Source organism: Harmonia axyridis, chromosome 3 (genome assembly GCF_914767665.1).
Source record: "Harmonia axyridis chromosome 3, icHarAxyr1.1, whole genome shotgun sequence".
Taxonomy (NCBI): Eukaryota; Metazoa; Arthropoda; class Insecta; order Coleoptera; family Coccinellidae; genus Harmonia; species Harmonia axyridis.
Genome location: NC_059503.1, coordinates 62,643,865 through 62,667,904, shown reverse-complemented (window position 1 = coordinate 62,667,904; position 24,040 = coordinate 62,643,865). Strand labels below are relative to the sequence as shown.

General features: G+C 36.6%; 1 protein-coding gene across 1 annotated transcript in view; it reads left to right on the top strand.

Annotated features, from left to right (window-relative positions):
- LOC123676239 (unconventional myosin-XVIIIa) overlaps positions 1-24,040 on the top strand; it is a 136,371-nt gene that overhangs the window by 20,885 nt on the left and 91,446 nt on the right. Inside the window, exons 3-5 of the mRNA XM_045612023.1 lie at positions 1,359-1,912; positions 3,643-4,009; positions 4,072-4,209. Of these exons, the coding sequence (XP_045467979.1) occupies positions 1,359-1,912; positions 3,643-4,009; positions 4,072-4,209 (1,059 nt within the window). The remainder of the gene's footprint in view (positions 1-1,358; positions 1,913-3,642; positions 4,010-4,071; positions 4,210-24,040) is intronic.

Here is a 24,040-nt window from a genome sequence, read left to right as displayed (position 1 = left end):
CATAGCTGGACCGCAGCTTTATATTGGTCTTTTCCTAGCCCACAGAAAGGCTCAGGTCCAGCAGGTGTTAACCTTGATGCATTTTTTGCAAGTTCATCAGCTTTTTCATTTCCTTCAACCCCACAGTTCCCTGGTACCCATAGTAGAGTCACCTTATTTCCTCTGGCCAGTTGCTTTAAGGTGTTACGGCACTCCCAAGTCAGCAGAGACCCCTAGCAACACGATTCTAGGGATCTCAGCGTGGTTTGGCTGTCCGTGGTGATGTAGATATGCGACCCCTTGAGGTTCATTTTGAGACACTCTTGAGCGCATACGTAAACAGTCATTATCTCGGTCTGTAGAATCGAGGCTCACTTCCCAGGGCTCTAGAGATCCTCAGTTTAGGTCCATATATCCCAATGCCGGTGCCCTTCTCTGATTTTGATCCATCTGTGAACCATATGGATGACTTTTTGTCCAGACGATTTACGAGACTTATTGCACTAGGAAGGTCATTTATAACCGTTTCAAAGGGCGTTTCAAAATCGTGGGTGGTTGGCATAACATCCGATGGTTTTGCGAGGAGGTTTGAATCTAATTGATGCAGTATCCTAATATGTCCAACCATGGCAAAGGTACTTTTCGAAAGAATGGAAGAAAGTCAACGTGGTTTCAATCCACAAGGCTGGCAAAGATGCTAAATATCCGCAGAACTACCGACCTATCAGTCTTCTCTTGTGCATAGTGAAGATATCGGATCCGGTCATTCTGAAAAGATTGAAGACAATAAAGGAAGAAAAATAGTTCATATAGTTGGCACTGTTCCGTTTTCAGAGTATAATACTAGAACAAAGGGTCTCTTCATATTTTTCTAAACTACCAATGGTTCACCAAAAACAAACAATCAAACAGCTCGGTTTTATAGTTCCCGGAAAGCTTACTGAGCCACAAAGACTCCAGTTCAAAGAATAATAATAATAATCTTGTGTCTCTAACTCGGCGCCGAAAATAAATAAACCATCTATTCCTCGAAATACTTCTGAATTGGTTAAGACTTCAGTTAGTCAAGTAGATCTACATTTTTTTCTTAGACCTACTCAGTCTGTAACTGCACCAATTCTGCGATTGCGATCCTTCGAAAAATTAATATCACTTCAAATGAATAATGTATTGGGTATAAAGTCACTTAAGGATCTTATTAAGTTCTTTATTAAACTTGGCCTAGCTTTCGGTCATTTACATGGCCATCTTCAGGGCAAATTAATCTGAACCTAACAATGCAAAATTAGGCAGAACCATAAAAATGAAAGTCACCTTTTAACAAAACGATTAGTCATATAATTAAAATCTCAAAAATGACTTCAAATGTCTCTTCGCAGGTTAGGAAATCATTAAAAATCGGACGTAGGAAAGAGAAAGAAAAACTACCGTCGGGCATCACGGCCGACTATACCGCCGACTTCTTGGCGAGTCTAGAACGTGACGACCAGTCCTCCTACACCATCCAGGACTCGCCTTCCCACACGGGCCACTTCCAGGACGGCTACACGCAGAGCGACAGCTCGGAGACCAGTCTCAACTCGTTGAACCAACCGCACCGCCATCAGAAGGTGCCGCCGGCGCTGCCCCCCAAGCCGCCCAAGAGGGGCATCCTGAAGGCGCCCAAGGCCGCCAGGGGCGGAGAGAACGGCAGCATGGACGCGTTGGACCACGCCAACCTGGCCAGGAACACGCTCCAGAACGAGGTGATCGAGTACCAGAACCTGCAGAACGGCGGCGGCGTCAGGACGAACGGGAAGAACGTGTCGGAGCAACTCCTGGTGATCACGTCGACGTCGCCGAGCGGCGACTCGTACTCGGACACCACCAATTCGAGCTTTGCGACGCCGCCGTTCTCGTTGAGCCCGATCGGGGAGTCGCAAGGATTCCATAGGTGAGTTTTGTGTTCTGAATAAACTCTATTATTATTATTATTATAGGATGTTCATAATACACTGCGCAAAAAATTAACGCACATTCTGAAAATCTCAATTTTAATGAAAGTTAACTCTACATTGATTTCATAACTTATTTTTTATGTTCTCTCGGGAAGGTTTTGAACGAAACAAGACACATTAAATGGAAGAAAAATTCAGGATTTCACCGAATCTTATGTGAAAGAAGAGAAATGAACAATTTTCAAAATACTGGAATGCTGATAAGTGATTTAATACTTGGTATTTCCACCCCTTGCGTTAATTACAGCTCGCCACGACGGTTCATGCTCAAAATGAGTGATCTTAAAATGTTCTGATCTAATCCAGATTTCTCTGAGTTGGATTCCTAAGTCATTAAGAGTAGCTGGATGATTTTCTGAACTTCTCAGCCTTCTATGGAGGTTGTCCCAAACCAGCTCAATCGGATTGAGATCTGGACTTCTTGCTGGCCATTCCATTCGAGAGACTTCAACCTCTTCAAGGTACTCCTGAACGATGCGCGCACGATGGGGTCTGGCATTATCGTCCATAAAAATGAAATTTTCACCAATGTATGGGGCAAATGGCATTACATGCTCTTCAAGAATGTTCCTTATATACCTATCAGCATTCATAGCTCCATTATCAACGACCACTTGGTCTGTGCGAGCAGTTAAAGATATTCCACCCCATACCATAATCGATCCTCCCCCGAAACCAGTAGTATTCAGGAAATTGCACTGAGCATATCTTTCATGTGGACTTGTGTATACAAGGTAGAGTAAACGTCGATCACAATGGTAGAGGCAGAATCTAGACTCATCTGTGAATAGAACTCTTTTCCAATCAGCTTCTTTCCAATGGATACGCTCCCTTCGGTGGGCTGGGGTAAGAGCTGGGTCTCTTGCCACGACATGAGGCCTTAAATCATATTTTCTGAGGCGATTTCTTATTGTCTGAGTGCTAATTTGCACCCCATGAGTTTGCTCAATCTGATTTTGAAGGAGGCGAGCGGTTGCAAACCGTTGTCTCAACGAAGAAACTCTCATGTAACGTTCTTGAATGGCAGTTGTTACCCGTGGTCTACCCTGTCCTGGTCTTCGGACATTCATACCTGTCTCCCTGAATCGCTGCAGCATTCTGGACACACTTGTATGGGAAACTCCAAACCTTTCTGCAATTCTTGTGTATGTCCACCCTTCTTCTCGCAAAACTACCGCTTGGGCACATTCCTCTTGGGTCAAATTGCGTGTTTCGCGTTGCATAGCGATCGAGTGTAGAAAATCAAACGAAAGAAAAACTATTGATCACTAGAATTGATCGAGAACAACTGATTTCAGAATGGAGCCAATACATTCAAAATCTGATAATCTCATTTTTTTTTATTCCTGCTGGGAAACACATTTGTATTGAAGAAAAACGTTGAAAGTGGATAACATGTGCATGCATAATTCTGATAAAAATAATTATCAATGAGAACACCTTCAGTTGTAGAATAAATTTGAGATTTCCATAATGTGCGTTAATTCTTTTGCGCAGTGTATTTAAATTCTTCACTTCATTTCTACATCGACCCTTTCGATGAAATTCGTATTCTTTTCAACTCACTTTGAGTTCGCGAATGAATACATGCACGCCAAAATTCTCGACTTCACGTTTGTCCTCACTGCTCTACATTACTGATTCCGATATTTCCTTTATTTTCCAGATGGAATCGAACGTCGAATCTCGAAGATCTCAACCTACCCTTACCCGCCATAGCTCCCCTTGTCCTGCCGCCCCCGCGTACTCTTACCATTCCGCGACAGAAGCCACCTAGGACGGACTTCGGCTTTTCTCTGCGCCGCGCCATGGTTCTGGAGAGGGTGCCCGGCAAGGACACCGGTTCTTCCAGCGTGGTCAACATGAGGGCCGTCATCTTCGCGGAACCTGGCGCCATGGTGCAGAACGTCAACGAGACCGGTCTACTACCCGGTGACAAACTCCTGGAGGTCAACGGCGTGCCCGTCCACGACAGGACCAGAGAGGACATCATCGACATGATAAAGGCCAGCGGAGATTTCGTGACGCTCAAGGTAGGGAGTCCCTCAAGGGCCCTCGTTTGGCCTATTACCTTTCTGAATCTGATCCGTTTCAGGTGCAACCGGTAGCGGAATTGAGCGAGCTCAGTAGGAGATCGGCCCAAGATGGCGCTGAGATCGTTCTGGACGACTCTAACATCAAGGGAGGCACGTTGAGGAGGTCCGGAAGTTGCAGGTTTAAGAATTCTGCTACGGTAAGTGCCTTTTATTCAGAATCATCAGGTGTTATTTAGAATGAATATGAGGAACCGTCACATTTCGAATTCCACAGTATGATTGGTTATTTTCTTATAGAATTTTCAAAATCATCTGAGATAGCGTTTGAAAAAATGAAAAAAATAATCTAAATACGGTGAAATCGAAACAAGGTCTTCTTAAGCGTTAAAGTTCGAACGCTGACCTCTGAACCATGAATCTTCAGAGGTAAATTTTCAATTATGACGATATTAGAAAGGATTTCTTCGAAAACTCATGGATCCAAAGTTATAATTGTTAGGAATTTGCGGTGAATTAATGTATATATTTTAAAAAATAACTAAAATATGTGTCATCGTAGCAACAAACGTTTTTAATTTCATGTATTGTTTAGCTTTCATGCATTTTTTCCTCAGTTCTTTTTCCAAAAAATTTCATGCAAATAGCTCATCAGAGAAATGCTCTGGACGGCGAACAGACGAATTTTTTGTATTTAATTTCCGGATTCTTCATATTGTGTGAATTGTTATTTTTTTCCTTGAACGATTAGAAATAATAATCTGAAAACATCATTTTTTTCACAAAAAAAGAAAGTATTTCCAACATACACTGCGCCAAAAAAATTAACGCACATTATGGAAATCTCAAATTTATTCTTCAACTGAAGGTGTTCTCAATGATAATTCTTTTTATCAGAATTATGCATGCATATGTTATCCACTTTCAACGTTTTTCTTCAATAGAGATGTTTTTTCCCAGCAGGAATAAAAAAATATGAGATTATCAGATTTTGAATGTATTGGCTCCATTCTGAAATTAGTTGTTCTCGATCAATTCTAGTGATCAATAGTTTTTCTTTCGTTTGATTTTCTACACTCGATCGCTATGCAACGCGAAACACGCAATTTGACCCAAGAGGAATGTGCCCAAGCGTTAGTTTTGCGAGAAGAAGTTTTGACATACACAAGAATTGCAGAAAGGTTTGGAGTTTCTCATACAAGTGTGTCCAGAATGTTGCAGCGATTCAGGGAGACAGGTATGAATGTCCGAAGACCAGGACAGGGTAGACCACGGGTAACAACTGCCATTCAAGAACGTTACTTGAGAGTTTTATCGTTGAGACAACAGTTTGCAACCGCTCGCCTCCTTCAAAATCAGCTTGAGCAAACTCATGGGGTGCAAATTAGCACTCAGACAATAAGAAATCGCCTCAGAGAATATTAGTTAAGGCGTCGTGTCGCGGCAAGAGGCCCATCTCTTACCCCAGCCCATCGAAGGGCGCGTTTGGATTTTGCGAGAGAGCATATCCATTGGGAAGAGGCTGATTGGGAAAGAGTTATCTTCGCAGATGAGTCTAGATTCTGCCTCTACCGTTGTGATCGACGTTCCTTTGTATACTCTTTCCCAATCAGCATCTTCCCAATGGATATACTCTCTCGCAAAATGCAAACGCGCCCTTCAATAGGCTGGGATAAGAGCTGGGCCTCTTGCCGCGACACGAGGTCTTAAATCATATTCTCTGAGGCGATTTCTTATTGTCTGAGTGCTAATTTGCACCCCATGAGTTTGCTCAAGCTGATTTTGAAGGAGGCTAACGGTTGCAAACCGATGTCTCAACGAAGAAACTCTTAAGTAACGTTCTTGAATGGTAGTTGTTACCCGTGGTCTACCCTGTCCTGGTCTTCGGACATTCATACCTGTCTCCCTGAATCGCTGCAACATTCTGGACACACTTGTATGGGAAACTTCAAACCATTCTGCAATTCTTGTGTATGTCCACCCTTCTTCTCGCAAAACTACCGTTTGGGCACATTCCTCTTGGGTCAAATTGCGTGTTTCGCGTTGCATAGCGATCGAGTGTAGAAAATCAAACGAAAGAAAACCTATTGATCACTAGAATTGATCGAGAACAACTGATTTCAGAATGGAGCCAATACATTCAAAATCTGATAATCTCATCTTTTTTTATTCCTGCTGGGAAAAAACATCTGTATTGAAAAAAAACGTTGAAAGTGGATAACATATGCATGCATAATTCTGATAAAAATAATTATCATTGAGAACACCTTCAGTTGTAGAATAAATTTGAGATTTCCATAATGTGCGTTAATTTTTTGGCGCAGTGTAGTTGCGGTAATATACTTTTTAATTAAGAGGGATTACCTCGACATGGCTTTCCGCGTATCAGTCTAACATTTGATACCCATTCAGTTCCCCTCTGGCGCTCCTGCAACTTTGTACGGTGTACGAAGTTTGTCCTATCACTTTATCTTCTTTCTCTCTACGACGCATATAAGGAGAAAGCAGCATTGTACGACGGTCGATTATTCTCACAAAATTATAGTTTTATTTTTTTGTGATGGCTCTTTGTAGGTTTCTCTTTGTACATTGAACATATCAATTTTTTTTGCGAAAAACGTTACCAAAAATTTTTTTCATTCGCAAATTAAAATTATTGTCATTCTACAGTGTATATTATTCTTTGAAGAAATTATGTGAGAAATTCACGAAGATCGGTGGTTGTAAGAGCAAAAATCTATAATTTCGTTTTGAATTGAGCAGTGACGTGGTGGCATTCCCTCTTATCAAAAATAGAGCCCGGAAGGTGATGTACAGGATGCTCTGTTACACTCGTTCCATGTGTCCATATGTTAAAAAACTTCTTCCACATAAGTTCAATAGTCAGTTCGTCTAAACTCTTGCTATTTGAGCAGAACGCCAAATTATACTGGAACCTTATTTACTGACCCATACATTTACATACCGATTCGAGTAGACTTCAACTACTACTTCATTTTCTTCGATTCGATCGAAATTAAATTGTCATTGAGATGTAAAACTGTTCAAGCTTCATGCAATACATCATGTTGATCGCTTCACCAAAACCAGGAATATTTAAAAAGGATATCGAAATAGAATTAACCAATATTTTCGTGACCACAAAACCATCGGAAATGAGATATGAAATAACAATTCCAATTTTGTGCTGATAGCATCATCAGAATCATGGAAAAATCAAGCAATATCGAAATAGTATTTAAGTGAATTGAAATTCTTTGTAGTATGTTATACAGTGTGGTCCAACCAAAACTTAACACTTCGATTTTTCGGATTCAAATTGAAAATGGAAGAAGTTGTCCCCCCTCGAATCAAAATTTGACGGGTCCTTGAGAAGTTTTCCTTGTACAACATTGTATGCATAGAATAAAAATTCCAAGCTTCGTTCAGAGTTTTTATTCTAGCCTTATTTTATTCAATCATTTCAAATTAAATAATTTTCCTTTAACGTTTAGAACAACGATGATGGAACGTATTATGTTTCAATTCGAATTTTATTTGTGTCTGTTCGAATTGTTATTTATTGATTATTGTCTTCGACCACTTTCCTCGGTCAATTTCGATTTGTCCGAACAATCGAAAAGTCAATTAGTAGGTACCATTCTTTTATCTGGTTTTATTACAGCGTTCCATTTCAAATGGAAATGACATCATTTTGTTGTTGATGCCTTTTAATCGAGCCTCTTCAGGAATGTGTTTCAATTAAAGTCCACATCCGGAGGGTGCTAATTGAAACAAAAGCGAACAATTCAGCAATAATTGTGAAAATTTTTAATTCTTGTCACGGTACAATTCGTAGAAAAACGAGAATTTGATATTTGGAAAAAAGATGTTTCGGTTAACGATGATATCCAATAATAATACTGCCGAATCGTCAGTTTCATGGCTCACGTAAACTGGGAAACCATCCAAAACATTTGGTTTTGATGCGAGAATGTATTGCTTACGACATTCTAGAAAAGGCCATTAGTTTTTTAAACCAGAAAAATTGGACAGTGGTGTTATAGTATATCCAAAGTCACTTGGAGGAAGCTCGAATATTTCAATTATACAAGGGTTGTCCAAGTTTTCAGAAATTCCTTTGGAATTTATGAAAATATTGCTATCAATACTCTCAAATAAACCCCGGTATTTAGCAAATCGTCTTGGAAACAAGAATGTCCCGATTTGATTGATCTTATTGGCTGAATATTTCCCCTCGTATTCCCCTTTCCACTTTGAGATCGTTTTTGGTTGCACTCATCGGCTGCATCTATCACTTCTTAATTACTTTCTAATAATTCGCATAGACCAGTGTGGTCCATAGGGGTATTATTGAAATGCATTTTTACGTAGTTTTAGTTCGTTGTGTGACTGATGCTTTTAATGATTTCGAATATGATTTTCGGCACAATTCTATGGCTCATGTAAAAAAAGATGAATATTTCGCAACCAAATCCATTCCTCCGTTTACTTTCAAAGTCAGAATTGATATATGACGGGTTCTGAAGAAAATGATTTCGCATCCTAAATATCTTCATTCTACTGAAGGAAGAATTGATTAAAATGAGATTAACCAACAAAATTTCATTACATTTTCTGATTTTAGCAATGTTATTACTGGTTTGAGAAATCATGTAGAATAGGCATATGATGTTGAGGCTCTTAGTACGTCGAATTACCAGCTTCGTAGTCAGATCGAAAAATCAATCAAGTATTTTATAGAAAATAGAAATATTTCACCATTTCCTGCCATCAGTCAGGACAGTTTTAATTATTGGTTACATATATCTTTGAATATTTATTCTGATTCTGAATACGAAAAATTTGAGAGTCATCGAGGAAAAACTTGAACTGGGGTAATACTACAATTTCTAACTGAGTGGAGTAGTCTTTGACTGGGTCTATGACTTCCGGAAAACATAGAAACTAAAATCGAAATTTGGATAACTAAATTTGACATTTCATGAAATGTCATTAATTATTATTGAAAATTTTATTGGTTTATGGATTTTCAACCATCTTAACGAATAATTTTTTACAATTCCTGAAATTTGGACTTTTTAGTTTTCTTTTATGTTTTCTGGAAGTCATAGACTACTCCATTCAATGAGAAATTGCAGTTTTCCTTAGTTCAAGTTTTTCCTCGATAACTCTTTAAGTATAGGATTTGCTTGAGACCTCTCTCTCTTTATACCTACGTAAAAGCGACTGAATGAATAATATAGGTTTTTTCCAAAAAACTTTTTGAGTGACTTGATGTCACTCAAGGATCTCAAGGTAATGCACCTATTCTACCCTAGTTTGTCTTATCTTCAGACAACATTTCCGAATTCATCTCAAACATCGTGCTCTTATAATTCTATGCAACGATCAGTTCATCATCGTTGATAACGTTCCTTGATAGTATATTACAGGTCGAGAATAAAGAATAATCAAATTATAACACCGTAGAATGACATAGTATCATTTTTGATGTAACAGCGAAAGCTACTCACTTCACAAATTTTCTGAAAGAATCGACATCTGAGTCCCATACATACGCAAAAATATTATTTTCAACTCAAGGGTTTGAAAAGTGTGCGCCTATAGTTTATGACTGTTTTGCAATTATCAATTTGTTTCGAATCTATCGAGGACGGGGTTTTTTATTCATAAATGAAAAACATTAGACTGTTTTTTAACTATTCGGGATTCACAAATTTCATTCCATTTCGATATCAAACATAAGTTACATTGCGATCGATTTCACATTGTGTTCACATGTGGATGATTACATTTTCTCATCACAAAGCATAAAGATCTTCGGTCGAACACATGCTGAAAGACCCATATGTTTTCTGAAAGGTACGATACTTGTCAAACTTTTATGACATTCTGACGTCAAGAGGGTCGATAACCTGTTTGTTTAGGAGGGTCTAATTATTATCTTTTATTTACATTTGAATTCTCAGAATTATTTTTCCCAATTGATTTTTGAAATCCAGGTTGACAGTAATAAATTAGGCATTATTTTGATTGATTATTATCAAGAAGATTTTGAAAATGAAATCATTGATTCGAGTTTGTAAATGATGATAATTGAAGAAGAATAACAGTATAATCTGAAATTTTTTATTCTGATAATCGAACTCCTTACATTTTTAAGAATTTGTAATTATGCTTCACTCAATAAGTCGAAGACAACAGCTTGAAATTTTTGGGTTCAATGCTCTGTGAAATTCAAATTTGCGACGGAAATAATACACATTCATTTTCAATTTATAGCGATATTTGAATACACTTTTGCCAACTGAAGCGATGAATTCTATAAACCATTTTCATCATATGCAAAAATTTGCATGAAATCGCTATTTGCCATGAACTTGAAGAAACAGATTCAGCCAATAATCATTTAGAATGGAATAATTTACTTCTAATAGCAAGCTTCTTGTTCCGTATAATAATCAACTATGAAATAATTGTTATTATTCATGAAGAATAAAATTTCTTGAAGTAACGGTAATGTTAATTGTTTCACTAGAAATTATTAAGAGTAAAAATTCTCCAGTTGAACTCTATAACATAGTCGAGAACAAATGCTGCTAATCGTATCAATATTGAAATAGTGATGTTTCTTCAATATGATGTGAACTTATTCTACAAACATATCTTTACTATTGAAATTCAAAGGAATGCGTCAATTCATGATCCATGTTCTGATTTTCTTAGAGTTAATTTTCACGATATTTTTCCATATTCGGTCTGAATCAAGAACATAACGAACTTTTCAATATGGCCAGGAGTATATCACTCTTTGAAGTTTCGTACCGTAGTTAGGAATTACCCTGTATATTATATAGGGTGTTCCTGAATTAGAGGTACTAAAGAATCTTTCATTTTCTTCCGAGTAATCACTCGGATAATATTAAGAAAAAAGTCTTATGATCTGGGCTCCGCAAACGATTTGTTTTTGATATACAGGAGCTACATGTTAAATTATGATTTTTAACTTTTTTCCTTAAAGCATCTGCAAATCACAAGATATTCAACTGAAATTTGGCATAGGTTTTCCAATTCCGATCGTTAATCTACAGGGTGATATATTTTTTAAAACAGTGCTCGCTTTCTTATTTCAGAATTTTTTTTGGGTGGAACAATGGTAGTCTAAAAAAAAAATGAAAAAAAACTAACATTTTAGATATTTTGTGGTTTTGTCGTATCTGCTGCTGATTTCGAGAAAAAAACAATTCTCTCAAAATAATCAAGGAAATCCAAATCATCATAAAAATTCAGTGTGCTGTGACGAATAAATTAAAAATTAATTTTGGAATTTATTTTCGCGATATGTAGCAATGATTCATGCAAATTCAAAAAAATAGGACTGCAAAAAACATCATTTAGCTCGAAAACAAAGCATTTGCACTTTTTATTTTTCAAATTAAGCATGGATTCTATCATTTTCATTTGAAACTCCAATTTAGGAACATTCTGTTACTATAGAGCAACTCACTGAAATTTCTGTTGTGTTGACTTGAAGCCGTACATCCTTTCATATTGCTTCTGAGTCTACCAGAGGATTGTGATATATTTTGGGGTGATCAAATTTTTGGTTCTTTCTTGAAATTATCCAAGGAATCTCTCATTTTCGTTTGTATCTAATTTAGAAACACCTGTATTTGCCATTGCTTCATACACAACAATCTTTTGTTATTATTGTGGTTTATTTTCTCAGATACTCAATATCTGATGATCACCGATAGTGAATTATTTTCCTTTCCACATTAACTTACTACTAACTTTTGATTCTGGGAGAAGTGGTTCCTTGGTATGCGGTTGGAACTTTCTGCTTCCTCGGTAGCTCATTAGTGAGAGTGCTGGACTATTCCTTCGGGGGTTGCGGGTTCGATTCCCGCTCGAGGAGGTTTTTTTCCGGAATTAAAAATTGTCTGTCATGCCAATATAGATATTCTCTTGATATCAGCAATATTTATGTTCACTTCGATTCCATAATATATTGTTTTGTATCATATCGTGATTTCTCCTAGAAGTTCTTCTTCCTAGTGCCAATTTATTATCGAGGAAACATATTCGCCTCAATTATCCGACCTTACCGCCCAAAACGGATCAGGAAATCGCCGGAACATTAACGGTTCCTGTCCATCAGAACATCGCTTATTTGTTCCACCGCCAATCGTGAAATTAATTCCCTGGACTGTACCGCACAACTGTTCCCATTTAAAAGTCACGGATACGGAGCAGCGAGTGATTCGTGTCGGCCTCAATTATCGGATTCCTATACGGGGGACGTTAGAGAAGCGATGGAATCCCGCGTTGTAAAGGGCGTTTTTTTAGAGCTATAGAACTTTAAATTGCAATAAAACAACGATGGATTATTCGATTGACATGAATTTTATTTCTCCGCAAGATAATCTTGTGGCATTACATTTTAAATATGATTTCTGGCATATGACCGCCACGGCTGGCTCGGATGTAGTCCAATCTGGACGTCCAATTTTCGATGACTTCTTCCAACATTTGTGGCCGTATATCGGCAATAACTCGGCGAATGTTGTCTTCCAAATGGTCAATGGTTTGTGGCTTATCCGCATAGACCATGACTTTACATAGCCCCACAGAAAGTAGTCTAGCGGTGTTAAATCACAAGATCTTGGAGGCCAATTCAGAGGTCCAAAACGTGAAATCAGGCGGTCACCAAACGTGTCTTTCAATAAATCATATACACTGTGTCCGTAAAGTATGGAACTAATTCATTTTTAACTAAACAGACCATTTTAAGAAATAATCCAGAAGTACGTCGATTTTTGATTTCAATTTACCGTATTCTAAAATAATAATCTAATATACAGGGTGAATTACTTTCGAATAATGACGTCATCGTCATTTTTCTTCAAATGGAACACCCCCATTTTGTCTCAAGTTTCCGATTACTCTAGATGAGCTGATTCCAAAAATGTATCACTCATGTTGATTCCAGTTGGTACAGGGTGGACAAACATACAATTGTTTTGTGTTTGCTCATAAAGTAACGCGTAACATTCTTTATTAGTTAAATTAACAATATTATCAAAAATACTTATTGTCTAGCGGCAATTGGTTTGAATGTAACAACCTGATTAATAAAAATGAGCTGTTTCCAAACATGTTTGGTACTTGGTCTAACAGACAGATTATGAAAGAAATTATTTCTCATCAATTTAAAAAAAACATAGTTGTCTAGTTTTTTGTGAAATGTCATTATTTGTGTAGTAATTTATTGGTGCAGTAAGTGGTATGTTTTAATTATTTTTCAGATTTAATTTATTATTTTTCTGCACCGTGTACCAATTGGAATCAACATGTGAAACATTTTGGAATCAGCTCAGCTAAAGTTATCGAAAATTGAGACAAAATGGGGGTGTTCTATAAAAAAAAAAATGACGGTGACGTCATTACTCGAAAGTAATTCACCCTGTATATTAGATAATTATTTAAAAATACGGTAAATTAAAAAAAAAATCGACGTGTTTCAGGATTATATCTCAAAGTGGTCTGTTCAGCTAAAAATGAATTTGTTCCATGTTTCGAGGTTGGTTCTCTTTAGTAGTAGTCCAAGGACATTGATAAAAGTTCAAAAAAATTATAATAGATTTCGAATGCTTGTTGCTTGAAAACTGTTAAAATTTGTTAGAATTTTTTGAGCGTTTACGACCAGAATATAGAAAAAACCTAATCCAGCAGCGGCATTGATTTGAGATTGATTGAGATTTTGCAAGTATGTGTGTATGTAAATATAAAATAACAATTTTAAACTTTATGCAAAATTTCGTGTTAATCTCTTCGACATCAGAATCATAGAAAATTCATGGAGAATATCGAAAAAAATTTTCATTTTATAACGAATAACTGTTAGAAAAGGTTCACAAATGAAATATCGAAATTTGAACAATTCTACAGCGAAAAAGAAATTCACTCGAAATTGTTGTATCGTTTCAAGATTGTTTTTTTTATATCTTATAAGAATTTGAAAACAGAATCGAAAAATATCAAACGGTTCCTACATTGAAGCCATCCAAATTTCTCCTTCGGCCCTCTAACATGATTGAAAAAAAACTGATTGGGCTAAGAGGGCCAAAATTTCGAAATTGAAAATTTCAATGAATCGCTGTTGGGAGTTACACTCTTGACCTCGAGGTATTACTTGTGGAATGTAAATTTGAACTAATCCAAGGATATTAATGGCTTCAAAAGAGGAACCGTTTCATTTTGTTTCTATATTCGTGTTGGTATAAAAAAGTTCAATCGTTAAACATCTCAATCATTTCTGTTGAATTTTGTCTTCACTGTACCAAGACATATTCAAAAATTTTTGTTCGATTCATAAAAAATTGTTTTCATAGAAATTGAGTTCATTCAGGAAACGAAATTCAATTTGGAAACCGAAAAAAATCACGAACATTGCCAGTTTGGATTTTTTTTTCATTTCTTCACCTTTTCTGAATTGAGCACTCAAAAATACTGCGATGTGAGCAGAAAACGGAACTTCAAAGGTTATACATAACTCACCACACTCAATAGAATATTGGTCAGAAATGACGTTGAACGCCCTGTATCTCGCTTATTCTTCGAAAACTAGGTATTTGTCATAAGGCAAAAATGATTCCCCCTTTGTCATATATCCGACTGTTTGTTCACGCTACCGAATTAAACCAGTCAACTGTAATGTGCATTTTGAACCATCTGTTTTTGATAATATGCTAATAAGCAACAATAATTAAGCGATCCGAATCAGAATGTTCAGATTGTACCGACTTAATTTGCGAGATAATTTACCATTATGAAAAGAATCACATTCACACTGCTGACATCTAGGTTTCGCACTAGATAACATTTTGACCGTCCAAAAATGAAGTAGATAACAGTTTTCTTTTCGCGAACTGTTATAATACTTGAATATTATTGCCTTTATATTTTTCAATATATATTTTCAGAATTGCTGAGTTACCTAATATGCTTATCCTTCCCTTAAAAAACTCAAACTCAACGAAACAGTACTAGTGTCGGCAGAGCCCGACCAGGCAACTCATCATACACGAATTTGTATTATGTGAGGCATCACACATTGAAACCCATTGAGTAGTTTCGAGAATCGACAGTTAGTCAACTTGTATTAGGTTTCGAATTTTCAGTTTGGGAGACACCATAATTTGAATTAATTTCCCCGAAGGAAGTGAATTTTTTGAAGAATTTTCTTTTTTACACAGTTCAAAATATATAGACAGCTAATTCAATCAATTTGAAGTCCAATACTGTACATATTCCTTCAAAAATATCTTTCCATTGAATGTTGATTTTATTATCGTAGTATACGGAATTTCCCACCCTCTTTTGAGAGCATTTGATGGATTTGGTCCTAACCTGATGTTTATTCATTTTGAATAAAACTTCATTTCAACAAAATTATAATATAATGAATACGCCACCATTATGTGGCTTCACCAGGTATTTACGTATATCATCGATAAGATCTTGTTCAACAAGAATAGGACATTTGAAAAGAAGAGACTGCACCAAATTATTTGTTAGTAATTTAAGTTATTCGTACATCTGAATATTTTGTCAAGTATCTGAAGGAAGAATTCAATTATTGATCGTTCAGAACAAAATAGAAATAGAACAAAAGGGAGGTGCCTCAAAATGGGAAGTTATACCCTTTTTATCGCCAATAAACCTAATGATAATTTGAAAGGGCTAAATATTTAATATACAGAGTGAGCCGTAAATATGTAGCATTATAAGACTGTTTTCGCCTTGGCCCAAAAATGTACAGGGTGTTTATAAGAGGATCATGAACTTGTACAACTCAAATTCATCAAAACTCAAGATTTTCAAATTAGAACCTATATTTTTCATTATTTCAGTCGATACTACGTCCAAAAATAGTGGGGTTACTTAAGCAAACCCCGAGGCAAACCCTATACCTAAAATGAATGCTTCAAGAGTTATCGGGGAAGAACTTCAAATGAGGAGAAAACGCTATTTATAACTGTGTTAATAACTGTCTGTTACTTCCGGAAAGCACAGAAAGAAACTAAAATTCGATGTTTGGATAACTAAATTTTACATTAATGGATTTTAATTAATTTTTCGTTGGGAATGTTGAGAAATCCATAAACAAATACAATTTTCAATTACGAATAATTCATTACAATTCTTGATATGTCAAATTTAGTTATGAAAACATCGAATTTTAGTTTCTTTCTGTGTTTTTTGGAAATCGCAGACTACTTCACACAGTTATAAATAGCGGTTTTTCCTCATTTGAAGTTCTTCCTCGATAACTTTTAAAGTATTCATTTTATGTATAGGGTTTGCTTAAGTAACGCCCACTATTTTTGGACGTAGTATCGACTGAAGTAATAAAAAATATAGATTCTTATTTGAAAATCTTGAGTTTTGATGAATTTGAGTTGTCCAAGTTCATGATCATCTTTCAAACACCCTGTACATTTTTGGGCCAAGCCGAAAACAGTCTTATAATGCTACGTATTTACGGAATCGAAAAAGAAAGAAAATTTTTCGAAGAAAGCTTTTTCTGCTGTAATTTTCAAAAAAATATAGGTCCTCATCGCCACCTTTTTTTCCATAAGAATCCCGATAACTCATGAACCGTTGAATTTTTACCCAAGGTACCTATGGCATATTGCCGAAATTGCCATAAAAAAGCTATCTCATGATGCAATAATATACTGGGTGTGCCATTTGAAATAAGGAAGTAGTAGTCTGTTGTTGAGATCTGAAAATATTTTAGGGAGAAAGATCATTGTCTCAAACCCCAATATGCAAATTTTCAGCACAAAATTATGATTAGTTTTCCATACACGTCTTATAGGCCATCCCGATGAATCACCCTGTATAATTTGATCCTATCCTAAATTGTAAGGTTTCCTAATTGAAATCAAGTTTTCATTTAGGTACCATCGACCGTGTCCCACCCTGTATATCTTTGTTCTACAAGGCTGCCATAAAAATAAGAAATCGTCGTTCACATTTCAATATTGGGTACTTAGCCGAGTTACTAAAAGTTAAAAGATCACTTGAATTCATTAAAACTGTGACAAAAGCATACGGGCGAGTAGAATCTCGTGGGCCGAGATATATACTACCGGTGGACGTTTTTTTTCCTTCGTCGTTCAGCCCGAAGTGCCATTACGTGTAAACCACGTAATAAAGATATTACTGCACTGCCCACAGTGTTGAATGTTCACGGTATATGTGTGACAGAGCTAGTTGAATATTTGAAATATTTCACTGGATAACACCTTGGGCTGAGGTTGAATACTTTTCGTTCACTTATTTGAAGTTTCAACGAAATTAATTTGTAATCTGATTCTAATATCAATTATTCACAATCAATTTCAATCCTGAAAAAATTACATTTTTTTCTTGTTATTTTGGTTTATTTTTTCAATTAAAATAGTAAAATAATATCTACCTTCGAGGAAGGAAAAATTGATAACTCGCATCCCCAGAGACGCCGTACGGAGCGTACCGAAGAAGCTATTGCTGCTGTAGAGCGTAGCATTGAGGAAGACCCGAATGAGTCTATCCGCCATCGAGCACAGGAATTGGATCTGTGTCCATCCACTTTATGGAAGATTTTGCGGAAGGATCTTGGTTTGCGTGCTTACAAAATCCAACTCGTGCAAGAATTGAAGCCAAACGATCATCAAGTAAGGCATAGATTCGTCGAATGGGCCCAAAATGAGATTGCCGTTGTTCCCGATTTTCATAAGCGAATTTTGTTTAGCGATGAAACGCACTTCTGGTTGAATGGCTACGTCAACAAACAAAACTGCCGCATTTGGAGTGAAGCTAATCTTCAAATGTATGTCGAAACACCGTTACATTCAGAAAAACTGACTGTTTGGTGCGCTTTACGGGCTGGTGGAATCATTGGTCCGTACTTCTTCAAAAACGATGATGGCCAGAACGTTACAGTCAATGGTGATCGGTATAGAGCCATGATTACTAACTTTTTCATTCCTGAATTGAACAACCCATGATGTCTAGGAGCTGTGGTTCCAACAAGACGGCGCAACATGTCACACAGCTCGTGCCACAATCGATTTATTGAAAGACACGTTTGGTGACCGCCTAATTTCACGTTTTGGACCTGTGAATTGGCCTCCAAGATCTTGTGATTTAACACCGCTAGACTACTTTCTGTGGGGCTATGTAAAGTCATTGGTCTATGCGGATAAGCCACAAATCCTTGACCATTTGGAAGACAACATTCGCCGTGTTATTGCCGCTATACGGCCACAAATGTTGGAAAAAGTAATCGAAAATTGGACGTCCAGATTGGACTACATCCAAGCCAGCCGTGGCGGTGATATGCCAGAAATCATATTTAAAATGTAATGCCATAAGATTATCTTGCGGATAAATAAAATTCATGTCAATCGAATAATCCATCGTTGTCTTATTGCAATTTAAAGTTCTATAGCTCTAAAATAAATATTGAAACGTCGTCAATGAAACCGACGCTATACATTATGCGATGTCCTGCATAAAATGTGTAATCCGTTGTCCCATATGTTTTTCTAGCACAGCCTCGAAAACTTACAAGTGTTAGATAACCTTCATTTTCATGTCATTATATCCCCTATATGGACATCAAACGCAAGTATCGATAGACAAGATCTTATCCATCTTTATCCATTGATTGAATTAAAAATCTGTTTTACAAATCGATAATGCTATTTCTATCGATAGCATATGATGAAGACGTGGCTGAGAGTGCTTGTGCATCGAATATTACCGGAAGGATTATAAAAACGGACGAAGAGCTAGACGTTCGGCATATAAATTTGTTTAAGTTGTTGCACCTCGTCAAATAAAACGAAATGATAGTTTATTACTTCCTCGTGAAACGTTTTGGTTAGATTTTATGCATCGGTGTTCATGGTCCAAAACTAATTAGTTTGTGCTGTTAAGGGTGCATACTCTACCTTTCTCACTAGGTTCTTCATTGCATATTCATTTTGATATTGTGCGGAAATCGCTTCAATTTTTACCTACGTATGGCGGTTTCGAATGAACTCACTAAATTTCTTCACAAAAAAATGTATTGTTTTTGTTTCATATCACTTTGAAAATTGAAAAGTTTTTCAATCATATTTCAATGATGATTTTCAAATGTTTTGCAATTTTTCAATTTTGATGAAAAATACATCCATTTTACTAAGAGTTTTTTGAAGAATATTTATTCACTCGGGAAATGCGCAATTCATAGACCTTCGTCAGTTATTTTTTTCCTAGAAATGGAAAATAACTTGAGAACTACTTAGTCAAGATAGCTCAGGAAATGTAAACCAAATGAACATATGAATTAAGAATCAATTCTGAATATGCAATTAAATAGAGGATTGCCTATTCAATTTGAAAAAGTTGAGATTATTTTCGGTGAAATTAGAATCTTGTAAAGGATGTTTTTTTTAGAGCTATAGCACTTTAAATTGCAATAAAACAAAGATTGACATGAATTTTATTCATCCGCAAGATAATCTTGTGGCATTACATTTTAAATATGATTTCTGGCATATGACCGCCACGGCTGGCTCGGATGTAGTCCAATCTGGACGTCCAATTTTCGATGACTTTTTCCAACATTTGTGGCCGTATATCGGCAATAATACGGCGAATGTTGTCTTCCAAATGGTCAAGGGTTTGTGGCTTATCCGCATAGACCAATGACTTTACATAGCCCCACGGAAAGTAGTCTAGCAGTGTTAAATCACAAGATCTTGGAGGCCAATTCACAGGTCCAAAACGTGAAATTAGGCGGTCACCAAACGTGTCTTTCAATAAATCGATTGTGGCACGAGCTGTGTGACATGTTGCGCCGTCTTGTTGGAACCACAGCTTCTTGGACATTATGGTTGTTCAATTCAGGAATGAAAAAGTTAGTAATCACGGCTCTATACCGATCACCATTGACTGTAACGTTCTGGCCATCATCGTTTTTGAAGAAGTAGGGACCAATGATTCCACCAGCCCATGAAGCGCACCAAACAGTCAGTTTTTCTGGATGTAACGGTGTTTCGACATACACTCGAGGATTAGCTTCACTCCAAATGCGGCAGTTTTGTTTGTTGACGTAGCCATTCAACCAGAAGTGCGCTTCATCGCCAAACAAAATGAAATGGACCTAGTGCGCGATACTCATTTCGCACAGAACCATTATTTTCGAAATAAAATTGAAGATTTTCTCCAAGTCTATAGTTCTCAAGATGCTTTAAGTGGGCGTCAAATTTTTCTTTGAAATAGTGTATATTTTTTATAGAAATTTATGAATTTTCCTAGAATGAATTACTGTACTCTATTGCTATGAACACAACACCCCATATGATATAATTCCGTTTTTCTCTTCTGTTTTGCATTCTCTCGTTGATCCCACGTTCGATTGCGTAAATCCCCATTAGGTGTTAATAAGCCAGTTTGCAAGGCACCATTAACCGGGAAGTGTAAACATCACGTTGCGAGGTATCGTAACCGATTTGGTAGAATGCCAATTTGAGGTCTGGTGAAAATTTCCTCCATAAATCAACTGAATTTCGAAATTTCACCTTGTTTTCATGCCGCACAGGTGCTTATGGCGACCAGATAGTGCTGGGAGAAAGAGACGGAACCTTTCTAGATAGCTATCTGGGAGATGTTGATGCACATAACTCAATTCATAGGTTACGATAATAAAATTCACGGGATATGATATGTAAATTTTAGAATCGTGACTGTTGGTCGTTTCTACTTTTCATTCTACACGAAAACAGAGTTATGCCGGTGATCTGACGAGGGCGATTCAGAAAATGTTGGATTCTATTTATTTTTCTTCTGATGGAATTTGATGTCAGATGAAAAGAATTTCAAATGAAAAAACACATCAAAAAGCAGAATCAGGAAATAAATGAAGTGCGATGGAGTGATACTGAATATTTATCGATGTGAAATGGTCAGATAGGAATTAAAAAATCATATTTATAGCAGGATTTCTTATTAAAATGAAAATAAAGGGTGTTTTTTTTTCGAGGTATATAACTTTAAGTTGGCATTACTGTTCAAGATGGCGACCGATTCAACAGCTGTCAAGTGATTTATTCTCAGTTTGGTTTGGCAATTCATCATGAATAGACTCACGCCTGAACAACGCTTGCAAATAGTGCAAAAATGAGATTGCCGTTGTTCCCGATTTTCATAAGCGAATTTTGTTTAGCGATGAAGCGCACTTCTGGTTGAATGGCTACGTCAACAAACAAAACTGCCGCATTTGGAGTGAAGCTAATCCTCAAGTGTATGTCGAAACACCGTTACATCCAGAAAAACTGACTTCTTGGTGCCCTTTATGTGCTAGTGGAATCATTGGTCCGAACTTCTTCAAAAACGATGATGGCCAGAACGTTACAGTCAATGGTGATCGGTATAGATAGAGCCATGATTACTAACTTTTTCCTGAATTGAAAAACCATGATGTCCAGGAGCTGTGGTTCCAACAAGACGGCGCAACATGTCACACAGCTTGTGCCACAATCGATTTATTGAAAAACACGTTTGGTGACCGCCTAATTTCACATTTTGGACCTGTGAATTTGCCTCCAAGATCTTGTGATTTAACACCACTAGACTACTTTCTGTGGGGCTATGTAAAGTCATTGGTCTATGCGGATAAGCAACAAACCCTTGACCATTTGGAAGACAACATTCGCCGTGTTATTGCCGATATACGGCCACAAATGTTGGAAAAAGTCATCGAAAATTGGACTTCCAGATTGGACTACATCCGAGCCAGCCGTGGCGGTCATATGCCAGAAATCATATTTAAAATGTAATGTCACAAGATTATTTTGCGGATAAATAAAATTCATGTCAATCGAATAATCCAACGTTGTTTCATTGCAATTTAAAGTTCTATAGCTCTAAAAAAAAACACTCTTTATTATATGAAAAAATGTGGATACCTCCAGGGATACCTATAGAGGTATTTTCATCAATATAATGAATCTTTTTGTATGTTTGTATGGTTTGTTTTCAATATTTTCACCCCTAAATAATTTTTTCAAATGTGGATGTGACGATTGTAGTAAAATGATGAACCAAACTAAATCGAATCCACAGTTCGATTTACATTATCCATATTAACGATATTTCTTCTCTACCTGCATTCGATTTTTCGAACCCACTGGTATTTCCCAACAAGTCCTTGATAAAAAAAAATGCCCACAATACTTGTCCTATTGCGTCCGATTTCTACCTACTCAAATCGACGGCGAAACATATTCAAGAGGTGGCGTCGATGGTATCTCTAAAAATGTATTATTCAACAGAATAAGTGAAACATTTGCCTTTTTTTGTCCGGAGTTCAATAGACGCCGACAGGACCTGCGACCCTTGAACTTGAACCACAGGACGTGGGTTTTAATCAAAGATAATATCTACCTATACTCAAGAAATGACAGTATTCAACGTGGAAATAATTAGTTATACTATGAGTTTTATTTGCAATGATCGATTGGTATATAATCATTGCTTATTTCTTATAGAATATCTGTATCGATGAGAACACGAATGATTTCGCCTCCTATTTTATCGAAGGTGCCTGTTGTGGGTATCCTATTTGGGTTGCAGATGGTCCCATACGAATTTCAAATATTCAAAATATTCAAAACTCTTAAGAAGGGTTTACACCACGATGGCGTTTCTCTGCCAAAGTTTAACCATTCCTCTTTACTCAGCGCTTTTGAGATCCCACCACTTTTCAGGATAAGTTATGAAGCGATCTCAAACGTTCCTCTGACTTACCGTGCTTTTCTACCACATACATAAAATAAATTTATTTATTGTTTTATAGGAACTGCATTTTCTGCCTCTGACTTTTTGTGGAATATTTCCATGTGAAAATTCATAAAAAAAGAAATGTTCGTTTGGAAAGTTATATCATGCCTATACTTATTTTTCAATGGAAAATTAATGTATTTTTTTCAATTGAAAAAAATTAATGAGTAGGGGCTTTCCGGAATGACGAACACTTTGAAATGAATAATTGTGAAAACCTCATATAAATCGATGGTCTCTAGAGTAAAACATTGCGTACTCGCGGCAATAAATTAAGGTACATATACAGGCTGATATTCTTGATAATGATATGCACTTCTTCAAATTCCTTTCTTTGCAATTGCAGTCTCTGTGTTTCTTCCACGGTTCGTATGGAATCCACCAATACCCAAAATGATCTATGCATCAAGTCGATCGCTGATATTGGTATTAGTAGATCACAAAATGTACGATTCCTCGAATTCCGACTGCGTTCGACACTAATCGTAGTCTACGTCCTGTCCTAGGGCTTCAATTTGCATTGCCCTTTAGGAATAGTTCTTCACAAAATACAGTATAATAATAATAATATAGTTTATTGAATCATAAACAGAACAACAGTACAACCCTAGTTTCACTATTTCCAAAAGGTTCGCCTTTGAAAATATTCTGTATATAGAACGCAAGTCTTAGGAGTCTTTATTTCCTTTTGCATGTCAGTTTTTTTCTTTTATTTGGTTCTTTGAAAGAGGTATTTCCTCTTGTCTGTTTTTCTTATTGGGATTTGTATGGTCTTTCTTGATTCTCTCTTCTCGTTCGCTTTTAGCGACTCTATTGCCTTCTTTATTTGTTTGTTTACTATTTCCTCAATAGTTTCGATTTTCAATTCTTCCTGTATTTGTTGGTTGCTAATATACCATTATGTGACAACCGCAGTTCTGATTACTGTATTTGGTGTACCTTGTAACTGATCTTTCTTATTGTCTTTCGTATTATACCAAATTCCTCCCGGATACGTTATGCTTGGTAATAGCACTATATTTTTATCTTCAGCTTGTTTTCTAAGGAAATTTTACTTTTTGGGGGTTGAGCAGCGGGTAGAGTCTCTCGTGCAATTGACTTTTTCTTCTATCTGTATGCTTAAGTTCATTCTTTCATCTAGAA